The sequence below is a fragment of the Carcharhinus amblyrhynchos genome, chromosome 14 (genome assembly GCF_965287045.1).
Source record: "Carcharhinus amblyrhynchos chromosome 14, sCarAmb.v2.hapA, whole genome shotgun sequence".
Lineage (NCBI taxonomy): Eukaryota > Metazoa > Chordata > Chondrichthyes > Carcharhiniformes > Carcharhinidae > Carcharhinus > Carcharhinus amblyrhynchos.
Genome location: NC_137337.1, coordinates 1,327,612 through 1,340,365, shown reverse-complemented (window position 1 = coordinate 1,340,365; position 12,754 = coordinate 1,327,612). Strand labels below are relative to the sequence as shown.

Genomic DNA, 12,754 nt, shown 5'->3' with positions numbered 1-12,754 from the left:
CCACAATACCTCATCACACATTGAGATCCAATAGAATGTGGGGTTGGGAGCTTTACTCTGGATCTAACCCTGTGCTGTACCTGTCCTGGGAGTGTTTGATGGGGACAGTATAGAGGGAGCTTTACTCTGTATCTAACCCCGTGCTGTACCTGTCCTGGGAGTGTTTGATGGGGACAGTGTAGAGGGAGCTTTACTCTGTATCTAACCCCGTGCTGTACCTGTCCTGGGAGTGTTTGATGGGGACAGTATAGAGGGAGTGTTACTCAGTATCTAACCCCGTGCTGTACCTGTCCTGGGAGTGTTTGATGGGGACAGTGTAGAGGGAGCTTTACTCTTTATGCAACACTGTACTGTACCTGTCCTGGGAGTGTTTGATGGGGACAGTGTAGAGGGAGCGTTACTCTGTATCTAACCCCGTGCTGTACCTGTCCTGGGAGTGTTTGATGGGGACAGTGTAGAGGGAGCTTTACTCTGTGTCAAACCCAGTGCTGTACCTATCCTGAGAGTGTTTGATGGGGATAGTGTAGAGGGAGCTTTAGTCTGTATCTAACCCCTTGCTGTACCTGTCCTGGGAGTGTTTGATGGGGGACAGTGTAGAGGGAGCTTTACTCTGTATCTAACCCCATGCTGTACCTGTCCTGGGAGTGTTTGATAGGGGACTGTGTAGAGGGAGCTTTACTCTGTCTCTAACCCCGTGCTGTATCTGTACTGGAAGGGTTCAAGGGGGACAGTGTAGAGGGAGCTTTGGTCTGTATGTCACCCTGTGCTATACCTGTCCTGGGAGTGTTCGATGGGGGGACAGTGTAGAGGGAACTTTACTCTGTATCTAACCCCGTGCTGTGCCTGTCCTGGGAGTGTTTGATGGGGGGACAGTGTAGAGGGAGCTTTACTCTGTATCTAACCCTGTGCTGTACCTGTCCTGGGAGTGTTTGATGGGGGACAGAGTAGAGGGAGCTTTACACTGTATCTAACCCTGTGCTGTACCTGTCCTGGGAATGTTTGATGGCGACAGTGTAGAGGGAACTTTACTCTATATTTAATCCCGTGCTGTCCCTGTCCTGGGAGTGTTTGATGGGGACAGTGTAGAGGGAGCTTTAGTCTGTATCTAACCCCGTGCTGTACCTGTCCTGGGAGTGTTTGATGGGGGGACAGTGTCGAGGGAGCTTTACTCTGTATCTAACCCTGTGCTGTACCTGTCCTGGGAGTGTTTGGGGACAATGTTTGGATGAGGTGGCTCCGTTTGCAGAATTTGAGCTGTTGGCTGTTTTTCTTGATGTTCTCTGTCCCCGGTATCACTGACTGCGTGGAGGTCTGTCAATCGGCATGCCAGCTCAGTGGTTGTGACTCACTTGTTGTTAACCTGCTGTAAATGGGAACATTTACTGCACATAAACAGTTGATTTTTCCATTTTCCAAAATCCATTTCCCATTACGGGGCATGCATATCGGCGATCAGGGCCCTGCACCTCCCCTGTGACGCCTGTCACCAGATTTCTCGGCACTCATTAACTCCCGTGGACTGGTTGCTCTCTGCACAGCACTGTTAGTTAGTTTCTGCTGTTTGGATTCCTGTTTGTAAAACACATTCGCTGCCCTATTGTCACTGCTGAAGCAATCTGTCATTTCAAACGGTGTTACTTCTCATCTGTCAGCGGGGACTCAGCATGTGCAATGAAAGGGGAAGGCGTCCTGATGTGGCCTTTTTGTGCCTTTGCCTCTGTACGTGTGTGACTTGCTGAGCGAGTGAAAGTGAAAGAGCTCAATTAAAACTACAAGCTGCTGGCCAACATGGCTCCTGAAGCTGCACTGACAGAGCCAATAAACATGATGCATGTTCCATGGGGAGGAGAATGGCTAAACAAGGCCCTTTGCAAAAGGAAGGCCAGAATGTCAGAGTTACTGGTGGGTGTTGGCGTGTGTGTGCATGTGTGTGTGTGTGTGTGCACATGTATGTCTGTGTGTGTGCATGTGTGTGTGAGAGTGCCTGTGTGCGTGTGTGTATGCGTATGAGAGTGTCTGTGTGTGGGTGTGTGTCTCTGTGTGTGAGTGCCTGCCTGATGTGTGTGTGCAAGTGTGCATGTGTAAGCATTTGTATGTGCTTGTCTGTGTGTGTCTGTGCATGTCTGTGTATACGTGTGTGTGTGTGTGTGTGTGTGTATATGCGTGTGAGAATGTGTGTGAGAGTGTCTGTGCATGTGCAGGCATGTGTCTGAGAGTGATATATGTGTGCGCGTGTGCATGTGTAAACATGTATGAGTGTCTGTGTCTGTGCATGTCTGTGTGTGCATGTGCATGTGTGTGTCTGTGTGTGTATGTTGTCCTGGTCACACGGATGAAATCTGCCAATTCATCAGTCTTTCCCCATTTAACATTGGTTTCAATTAGCAAACATTGCCTCTACTCTCTCCTGTTGGCTGAATTTGATGCAATCAGAGGGGCCAACTTTCTGATTTCTTCCTTTAAATAAAAGCAGAATGTGAAAAAAAATTGTCAAGCATTTAATAATCATTAAATAATGTAATCAATACTGACCCTCTGACATGCGGCACTCCTTCAGCACTGACCCTCTGACAGTGCGGCACTCCCTCAGCACTGACCCTCTGACAGTGCGGCACTCCCTCAGCACTGACCCTCTGACAGTGCGGCGCTCCCTCAGCACTGACCCTCTGACAGTGCGGCACTCCCTCAGCACTGACCCTCTGACAGTGTGGCACTCCCTCAGCACTGACCCTCTGACAGTGCGGCGCTCCCTCAGCACTGACCCTCTGACAGTGCGGCACTCCCTCAGCACTGACCCTCTGACAGTGCGGCATTCCCTCAGCACTGACCCTCTGACAGTGCGGCACTCTCTCAGCACTGACCCTCTGACTGCGGCACTCCCTCAGCACTGACCCTCTGACAGTGCGGCACTCCCTCAGCACTGACCCTCTGACAGTGCGGCACTCCCTCAGCAGTGACCCTCTGACAGTTCGGCACTCCCTCAGCACTGACCCTCTGACAGTGCGGCACTCCCTCAGCACTGACCCTCTGACAGCGCGGCACTCCCTCAGCACTGACCCTTCAACCATCAATCTGCATAAGAAATGAAGGAACATACTGTCAGTTGTGTCAAGGTAACAGTTCCATGTGTTTTCATCAGTCCTTTTGTGAGTGTCAGTCATTTGCTGGAAAGAACCCTTGGAAGTTTGTGAGTTGCATTGGGGTCACTGTGTGATGGATGGAATTGTCAGCGTGAATGATGGTCGGGGACTGCTGAGCTACAGAGAGAGAGAGAGAACACACACAGGTGTTCTACTAATGTGAGTGTGTTTGTATGAGTGTGTGTGAGTGACTGTGTGAGTGTGTGTGTGTGAGTGAGCATGTGTGTGAGCATGAGTGTGTGTGTGTGTGTGTGTGAGACTATGTGTATGTTTGTGTGTGTGTGTGTACATGTGCGTGCATGTGTATGTGTGAGTATGTGTAACAGCCATACATGTGCCATGGATATAACCAGTGCTGACTAGCCCTGCTGCAACATAGTGTCGCTCACATGCCATCCACAGTTTGGTAGGTTGCCTGATTGTGTACTCCCTGTGTGTGTCACTCGCTGTATGTACTGACTGTGTACTCCCTGTTTATGTGTCACTCGCTATATGTGCTGTCTCATGTGGGCCATTAACTGCTTCTCTATTCTAACCCTGCCCAGATATTCCCATTATCCCAGACCTGGAGGAAGTGCAGGAAGAGGATCTTGCCATGCAGGTAGCAGCTCCTCCCAGGTAAGGACTGGTTCAAACGTCAGGGATGCATAGGGGGGAAGGGTGGAGTCAGTGTGGGTAGGGTCAGTGCGGATGGGGTCAGTGTGGGTGGGGGTCAGTAAGGGTAGGGTCAGTGAGGGTGGGGTTCAGCGAAGGTGGGGTCAGTGTGGGTGAGAGAGTCAGTGAGGGCGGGGTCAGTGTGGTGCGGATCAGTGTGGGTGAGAGAGTCAGTGAGGGTGGGGTCAGTGTGGGGCGGATCAGTGTGGGTGGAGTCAGGGTGGGTGTGGGAAGGCATGGGTGGGGTCAGTGAGAGTCAGGGTCAGTGAGGGTGGGGGTCAGTGAGGGTGGGGGTCAGTGTGGGTGGGGATTAGTGTGAGTGGGGATTTATGTGGGTGGGGGACTGTTTCAATGTGGGTAGGCTCAGTGTGGGTGGGGTCAGTGAGGATGAGGTCATTGTGGGTGGGGGACTGTTTTGGGGTGTGGGTGGCAAAATGGAACACTAAGCTTTGAGATTGTTTGGCATCAGTGTATGGGATCACTCGTCCACCAAAGATTGTCCTAATCTCTGCTGTACAATGTAGCGTACAGAGGGATCTGAGCATCCTGCTGCAGCAATCACAGCACATTAATATGCAGCTATAGCAAGTGATTAGGATGGTGAATGGAATGTGTTAATTGTAAAGGAAGTAGAATATAAAAGTCAAGGTGTTTTGCTGTTGTCGTACAGAGCATTAGTGTGGCCCTATCTGGAATACCATGTACCGTTTTGGTCTCCTTACTTAATATTTAATTTGCATTGAACGCAGTACAGAGGAGGTTCTTTCGACTGATTCCAGGAATGAGGAGCTTATTTTATGAGGAAAGGTTGGACAGTGTGGGCTGTGTCTATTCGTGTTAGAAGAGCCAGAGGTGACCCGATTGAAACAGAGATCCTGAGGAAATGCGACAGAGTGGATACTGAAAGGATGTTTCCCCTTGTGGGACAGACTAAAACCAGGGACACGGTTTAAAATTTGAGTCTTCCCTTTTAATGCAGACATTGGGAGGGTTTCTTCCCCTGAGGGTCATGAGTTTGTGAATCATCTTCCCCAGAGTGATGGAGGCTGGAGCCATGAATATGTTGAAACAGAGTTCCCCAGATCTTCCACAAGGACTCACAGAATATTAGGGGGGAGGCTGGAAAGTGGAGGTGAGATCACAATCAGATCAGCCATAATTTTAGCAGATGGTGGAGCAGGTTCGAGGGGCAGAATGGCCTACTCCTGCTCCTGATTGGTAATATCAAGAAGTAATCTGAGTTTTTATTCTTTCACTTCTTATTCTCAAATTATGGAGCTGGGAACAAATGGCAGAAATATCGTCCAATCAAATAACAGAATTTATAAGCTTTCTGATTGGCTGGGTGAGAGGAAGATTGAGGCATTGGGTATGTTACACTGAGCATTGGAGGGACTGGGATAGGGTGAGTTTAGAGATTATGGGATGAAACCTCCAGGATCCGTCAATCCTCACTGAGACAGATCAGGGCTTGGAGTGAGGCCTGAGATAAATTAGATCAATTGGGATGGATTGGGATTGAAATGTGGATATGGGATGTCACTTGGTGAGTTGGGATTGGAGTCTGGGGTGGATTGAGGGAGGTTTGTTGGAATGGCATTAGGATAATAGACTGTGATGTGAGTGATGAGGGATTGAGACAGGGTTTATATTCTAATGCATGTTATCTGAAAACTAGCTAAAAACCTCCAACCATCACTTCACCCCCACCCCCCGCAGCCCACTGAAAGCTGCAGAAACTTCAGGCTGCACAGTCAATCCCCCACAACAGGACATACTAATCTGGGCAGCAGTAACTGAAAAGAACTCTACACAGTGAATGAGTTTCAACCCTTTCTCCTTTTCTCAGCATTCAGGTAAACCGAGTGATGACTTATCGAGACCTGGATAATGACTTAATGAAATATGGAGCCTTCCAGACCCTGGTGAGTGTCAGTGGCACTGGGATATGGAGATGAGTGTAGTTCAGGTCAAGGCGAGTCCAATTCCCACAGGACCAGGCTTCTATCTCACACCTCACTTATCCCTGAGCTGCCTGTATCCTAACTCACACCATGTCATATTCACCCATCAGCCTATTTTTGAAATTTATGAACAGGATGTAAGTGTTGCTGGCAACTCCAGAGTTTATTGCCCACCCTTATTGCCCCTTGAGCATGTGGTGGAGAGCTGCCTTAAACTGTCACAGTCCATGTAATGTAGGTGCACCCACAGTGCTGTCAGAGAAGGAGATCCAGGATTCTGATCTATTGGCAATGGAGGAACCGTGATATATTTTGTATACTGGCGAAAGACACTAGGATTAAAAACAATGGAACTTTATTTCCAGGTGTGTGTTCTCTTACATGGGTGCTTATTCTCTGTCTCCCGCATTAGGGATTTATGACACCATGGCAGTATCTGCACATGTTATTACAGCAGAGCTCAGAAAGCCAATAAGAATTCATACAAATACATAACCTGTTCCAAGTCAGGATGGCGTGTGGCTTGAAGGGGAACTTGCAGATGGTGGTGTTCCCCTGTGTCTGTCGCACTTGTCCATTTCCACTTGTCCACTGATCTACACTGATTCCCAATCCAGCAAGGCCCAATTTTATCTTGCCTGTTATGAACAATGTATAATTTTTAAGTTGAATGTATTATATATTTGTGTGCTAAGAAAGATAAAATAGTTTCAGTTTCATTTTAGGTTGTTTGTGCGTCTTGGTATCTGGGAGTCTGGGTAGACCCCTGTCTTAATGGTCTGTCTTTATGTATATAATATAATTACAATTAATTTAAAGTGGTTTTAAAACTCCTGAAAGTAAAATAGTTTAGTGATTGTGAAAGGATAATACAAAGGAGAAAAATACTTTTGTCTAAAGACTGTAGTACAGGAACACAGATACGGAGAAGAGACAGAAGAGGAGTGAGGACAGGGATTTTCATCTCTCGGAGAAGGAAACAGTAAAAGGCTATTGGGACAGTATTCGTCAGTACAGAATTCAGTGAAGTGATGAGTTTAAGAGGTCTCACGGAAGACTGAGTTCAAAGTGCAGTTTTTGGGTATCTCGGGGAGGGGGGGGTATGAGTTGGGTCAAAGACATTGACTGAATGCTGAGAAGTTCACCAGAAGAAAACTGTTTACAACTGTGCCAGTCCCAAGTGAAATGCCGATGTGTGTCTAGCAAGTGGAGACTCTTATATAAAAGCAAAATACTGTGGATGCTAAAAATCTGAAAACTGAGCAGTCTGGCAGCATCTGTGGTGAGGGAAACACTCTTTCAAATCCATTGACCCTTCTACAGAACTGTATATAATTATATAAGTGGTAACTCTTCACTGATTTATGTGCCTGTAAAGATATTACTGGGATAACGGAATAGTGTGAATTTGAACTGTCTTGTGCTTGTGTTGAGATCTTTCCAACCTTTTTGTCTGGTGTAACATAGTTTATTTCTTCAGTAAAATAAATGTTTTATTGTTTGTGTTAGTCGTTCATCAGCATGCTCCTGTGAATTTGTTCAGTAACTTTCCTCCATGGTTTCTGAAAAAAAGGTTATGATTTATCACAGGTTTACTTTGGGATCTAATTTATCCAGTATTATTGTCAGCTGGGATCACACCATATCGCTGTTTTCAAATCCCTCCATAATCTAGCCCCTCCCTATCTCTGTAATTTCCTCCAGTTTGGTATCCCTCCGGATCTCTGTGTTCCTGTAATCTGGTCCTTAAGCATCAGCAATTGGATTGCTACATCTTGCTCGCTGTGCCTTCAGTTGCCTGGGCCATAAGCTCTGGAACATTTGTCTTCTATCTGCTTCTTTTGATGCCCCTTAAATTTTTCCTCTTTGACCAAGCTTTTGGTTACATAATATTTCCTCATGTAGCACAGTGACAAATTGTATTTGATAATGCTTCTGTAAAGTACCTTGGGATATTTGACTATATTAATGTGTTACATAAATGGAAGTAGTTGTTCTAATGCACTGTTCCCGCTCAGCTGCCCTTACTGAGAGTAAGGAACTTACTGATGATATGTGTGTATTAACAGGATGGAGATATTGATCTGAAACTGCTGAGTCGGGTGTTATCAGCGGAGCAGGAGGTCAGAGAGGTGAGATTGAGGAAACGCTAAGCATTAACAATGAAAATGGCATCTGGACTATGAGCAGAGAGACAGCATTTGGGTGTACAGTGAGAAGAGGCATGGACAGGAGAGAGAACATCACCCCTAGGCTGTCCAAGAGAGAGACACAGGACATCAACCACATTAATGTCAGTTCAGAGAGTGGGAATTACATCAAACATCTGAACAGGCTATTCGGCCCTCAGCCCTGCTCTGCCTTTTAAAAAGATCAAGACTCATCTGATTGTAACCTCAGATCTGCATCCCGCCCACCCAGATAGCCTATCACCCTCTTACTTATTGAGAGTCTGTACAATTCTGCCTTAAAAATAATCAAGGAGTCTGTGTCTACCATCTTCTCAGGAAGAGAATTACTATGAATCCATATTCTCTGAAAGAAATTATTTCTCCTCATCTCCATTTTAAATTTTAAACCCCTTACTTGTAAATAGTGACCCCAAGTTCTAGATTCTCCCAGAGGAGAAACACCTTCTCCGCATCCAATCTGTCAATACCCCTCAAACCAGTCACCTCTTTCTCTTCTAAATCTCAGTGGACACAAGCCTAGCTTGTACAATTCTTCCTCATCAGACCAACCCACACATACCTAACTCCGTGCTGTACCTGTCGTAACATTCCTAAAGTGCAGAAGGAGACCATTCAACCCATCAGGTCTGCATCAACTCTCCGAAAAAGCATCCCACTCAATCCTGATTCCCATAACCCCATGTGGGTTTACCCCACTAATCCCCCGAACCTACACATCTTGGGACTCTAAGGGGAAATTAAGCTTGGCCAATCAACCTAAGCTGCATATTTTTGGACTATGGGAGGAACCTGGAATAAACTCACGCAGACGGGGGAGAACATGCAAACTCCAGTTAGACAGTGACCTAAGGCTGGAATTGAACCCAGGTCCCTGGCACTGTGAAGCAGCAGTGCTAACCACTGTGCTGCCGTGCCCCGCCCACTATTCTGGGAGTGTTTGATGGGGACAGTGTAGAGGGAGCTTTACTCTGTATCTAACCCCGTGCTGTACCTGTCCTGGGAGTGTTTGATGGGGACAGTGTAGAGGGAGCTTGACTCTGTATCTAACCCCGTGCTGTACCTGTCCTGGGAGTGTTTGATGGGGACAGTGTAGAGGGAGCTTGACTCTGTATCTAACCCCGTGCTGTACCTGTGCTGGGAGTGTTTGATGGGGGACAGTGTAGAGGGAGCTTTACTCTGTATCTACCCCCATGCTGTACCTGTCCTGGGAGTGTTTGATGGGGGGACAGTGTAGAGGGAGCTTTACTCTGTATCTAACCCCGTGCTGTACCTGTCCTGGGAGTTTGAAATGACAGTAGGGGGTGTAGATTGGTTTGATTAGCAGAGAGGCTGAGATTATTCCTGCAGTTCTGTTTTTCACCCTGATCTCCTTTGCCTTTGAGCAGGAAGATGAATGCTGGAGTTGGGATCATCTGTTCACTGAGGTGTCCTCAGAGCTACTGACTGAATCTGAGGATTGTGCTGGGCAGGATGAGGATGAAGCTAAGCTGCTGTCTGCACCCGTCTGATTGTAAAAGGAACCTTGCTGTTAGTTTATCCACCTATTGTAGCTTTTTTTTATAATATGATATTTGCCCTGGATGTGAAAGTGCCAGAGCTTGTTAAATAGAGAGAGTTTTATACTTGTTCTATTTCCGTGTCTGTCTTTATTGTATTACCTGGGTGCTGATAAGTAATGGACCTGGCTGTGTGTGTATATGGAGCTGGTACATTGACCAAGCGCTGACATGTTGTGTCAGGTGCACACCAAGACCTGGCTCATGATGCCAGCCCAATACACATACACACATGTGTGCACACATCTGCACAGAGGTTGAAAGGTGCCCAGGTATGTCCTGTCCATAAATAATAAGAAAGATCCTCTGGCTAATCACCGATGACAACATGTCATTTGTGAAGATGAACATCTCGCCAGGGCCATCCCCACAACCCAGTTCCCAGAGGACTGGAGGATAGCGAATGTGGTACCGCTGTTTAAAAAGGGCAGTAGGGATACCCTGGTAATTATAGGCCGGTGAGTTTGACGTCAGTGGTAGGAAAGTTGTTGGAGAGGATTCTTAGGGATAGAATGTATACACATTTGGAGCGTTGCGATCTGATTAGGGATACGCAGCATGGCTTTGTTAAGGGGACGTCGTGCCTTACGAATCTGGTAGAATTTTTTGAGGAGGTGACAAAAACGGTCGACGGAGGACGGGCCATTGATGTTGTCTATATGGATTTCAGTAAGGCATTTGACAAAGTCCCTCATGGTAGGTTAGTTGAAAAGGTTAAGGTTCATGGGATATAAGGACAGGTATCTAGGTGGATTGATAACTGGCTTGGTAACAGGAGACAGAGAGTAGTAGTGGAAGGGTCCTTTTCTAGCTGGAGGTCTGTCACCAGTGGTGTGCCGCAGGGCTCGGTACTGGGACCTCTTCTATTCGTAATATATATAAATGACTTGGAAGAGGGCCTTTGTGGTGTGATCAGCAAGTTTGCAGATGACACAAAGATGGCAGGATTGGCGGATAGTGAGGAGTGTCAGGTGACACAGCAGGATATAGATAGGCTGGTATATTGGGCAGATAAATGACAGATGGAATTTAATCCTGATAAATGCGAGGTGATGCATTTTGGAAGGAGTAATGTAGAGGGGAGTTATATGATAAAGGGTAGACCTATTAAGAGTATAGAAATGCAGAGGGACCTGGGAGTGCAAGTGCACAAGTCTCTGAAGATGGCAACACAAGTGGAGAAGGTTGCGAAGAAAGCTTATGGTATGCTAGCCTTTATAGGAAGGGGTGTACGAGTACAAGAGCTGGCGTCTAATGCTACAGTTGTACAGAACGTTGGTTAGACCGCATTTGGAGTACTGTGTCCAGTTCTGGTCACCTTACTACTGGAAGGACGTGGAGACCCTGGAGAGAGTGCAGAGGAGGTTTACCAGGATGCTGCCTGGTATGGAAGGACTGAGTTATGAGGAAAGATTGGGTAAACTGGGGTTCTTTTCCTTAGAAAGACAGAGATTAAGGGGGGCTCTGATAGAGGTGTATAAAATAATGAAGGGGATAGATAGAGTAAACAGTGGCAGGCTTTTTCCTAGATTGGAGACAAATATCACGAGGGGCCACGGGCTTAAGGTGAGGGGGGAGAGGTCTAAGTTGGATGCTACAGGGAGGTTTTTCACACAGAGGGTCGTGGGGGTATGGAATGCACTGCCAAGTAAGGTGGTGGAGGCAGGCATGCTGGACTTGTTTAAGGTTTACTTAGATAGACACATGAGCGAAACAGGGATGGAGGGTTATAGGAGACTGTTTTAAATAAGGATCAGAGCCTCGGGATGTTCCTGGAAATCAACTGTTACATATGTTGATGTTTTTCTCTTTCACTCCGCAGGTGCGTCGGTCCACCTTGTTGTCTAACGAGGGGCATACGCACGGTGGGTCGTGCATGGGCTGCTTGTGGATGTTTCAAGAGTAGCCTAGTACTTCGTGTCGTTTGTGTATGCTTAAAACTGGACCAGCAGATGGGCACCACGACAGCCCAGTGACTATCACTGTTAACTCTGCAGATACATGGATTTGGGCCGGTGTCTGTGGGAGTTTGCGCATTCTCCCTGTGGTTGCGTGGGTTTTCTCCGGGTGCTCCGGTTTCCTCCCACACCCCAAAGATGTGCTCTTAGGCTGATTGGTGTAACAAATTGTCCCTAAATTATTCTCCCCTTAATCTGGTTTCCAGTGGGGGTACCATAAGCATAGACATGGGTCAAGGGTGGAGGAGGAAAAACACATTGTTAAGATGGTGGCGCGGGCTCGTTGGGCCGAAGGGCCTGTTTCCCATACTGTGTTGTTCTTTGTTCTTTGTAACCCCACTTCGTGCCGTCAAACAACCGCACAACCTCAAACAGACCACTGTCCGCAGCAAACTACCCAACCTTCAGGAGAACAGTGACCACGACATCACACAACCCTGCCACAGCAAGCTCTGCAAGACATGCTGGATCATCGACATGGATACCATCATCTCACGTGAGAACACCATCCACCAGGTACACGGTAAATACTCTGGCAACTTGGCCAATGTTATCTCCCTGATACGCTGCAGGAAAGGATGTCCTGAGGCATGGTACACTGGGGAGACCATGCAGACACTATGACAACGGATGAATGAACATCACTCGACAATCACCAGGCAGGAGTGGTCACAGACATTCAGCCTCTGATCTTCGGGTAAGTGTTCTCCAAGGCAACCTTCACGACACACGACAGCGCAGAGACTGATAGCCAAGTTCCACACACATGAGGACGGTCTCAACTGGGATCTTGAGTTCATGTCGCACTATCTGTAATTCCCATGACTTGCCTGGTTTGCAAAATCTCACTAACTGTCCTGTCTGGAGACAATACACATCTCTTTAACCTGTGCTTAACCCTCTCTCCACTCACATTGTCTGTATCTTTAAGACTTGATTACTTGTAAAGACTTGCATTCCAACTATTATTTTGTAAATTGAGTTTGTGTCTGTATATGCTCGTGAATAGAACTCCTCACTCACCTGAAGAAGGAGTGACACTCTGAAAGCTTGTGGCTTATGCTACCAAATAACTCGTTTGACTTTAACCTGGTGTTGTGAGACTACTTACTGTGCCCACCCGAGTCCAACGCCGGCATCTCCACATCATAATCACCACTCCATCAGTCCCTGTACAATCTACAGCAAAGTGATGGAAGGGGCATTGACAATGCTGTTATGTGACACCCACATACCAACAACCTGCTTCCTAACATCCAGTTTAAGCTCTGCCTGAATCACCTGATTTCA

At 47.1% G+C, this 12,754-nt stretch overlaps 1 protein-coding gene across 2 annotated transcripts in view; it reads left to right on the top strand.

Moving 5' to 3' along the window:
• ift43 (intraflagellar transport 43 homolog (Chlamydomonas)) overlaps positions 1-12,500 on the top strand; it is a 74,180-nt gene extending 61,680 nt beyond the window's left edge. The window contains exons 6-10 of one of the 2 annotated variants that reach the window (XM_080202138.1): positions 3,686-3,758; positions 5,644-5,719; positions 7,828-7,890; positions 9,336-9,477; positions 11,329-12,500. In XM_080202138.1, the coding sequence (XP_080058264.1) occupies positions 3,686-3,758; positions 5,644-5,719; positions 7,828-7,890; positions 9,336-9,458 (335 nt within the window). In that variant the 3' untranslated portion in view covers positions 9,459-9,477; positions 11,329-12,500. Of the gene's footprint in view, positions 1-3,685; positions 3,759-5,643; positions 5,720-7,827; positions 7,891-9,335; positions 9,586-11,328 lie in introns of those variants that run through there. The other variant, XM_080202137.1, reaches the window with a different exon arrangement.
• Positions 12,501-12,754: the final 254 nt, after the last annotated feature.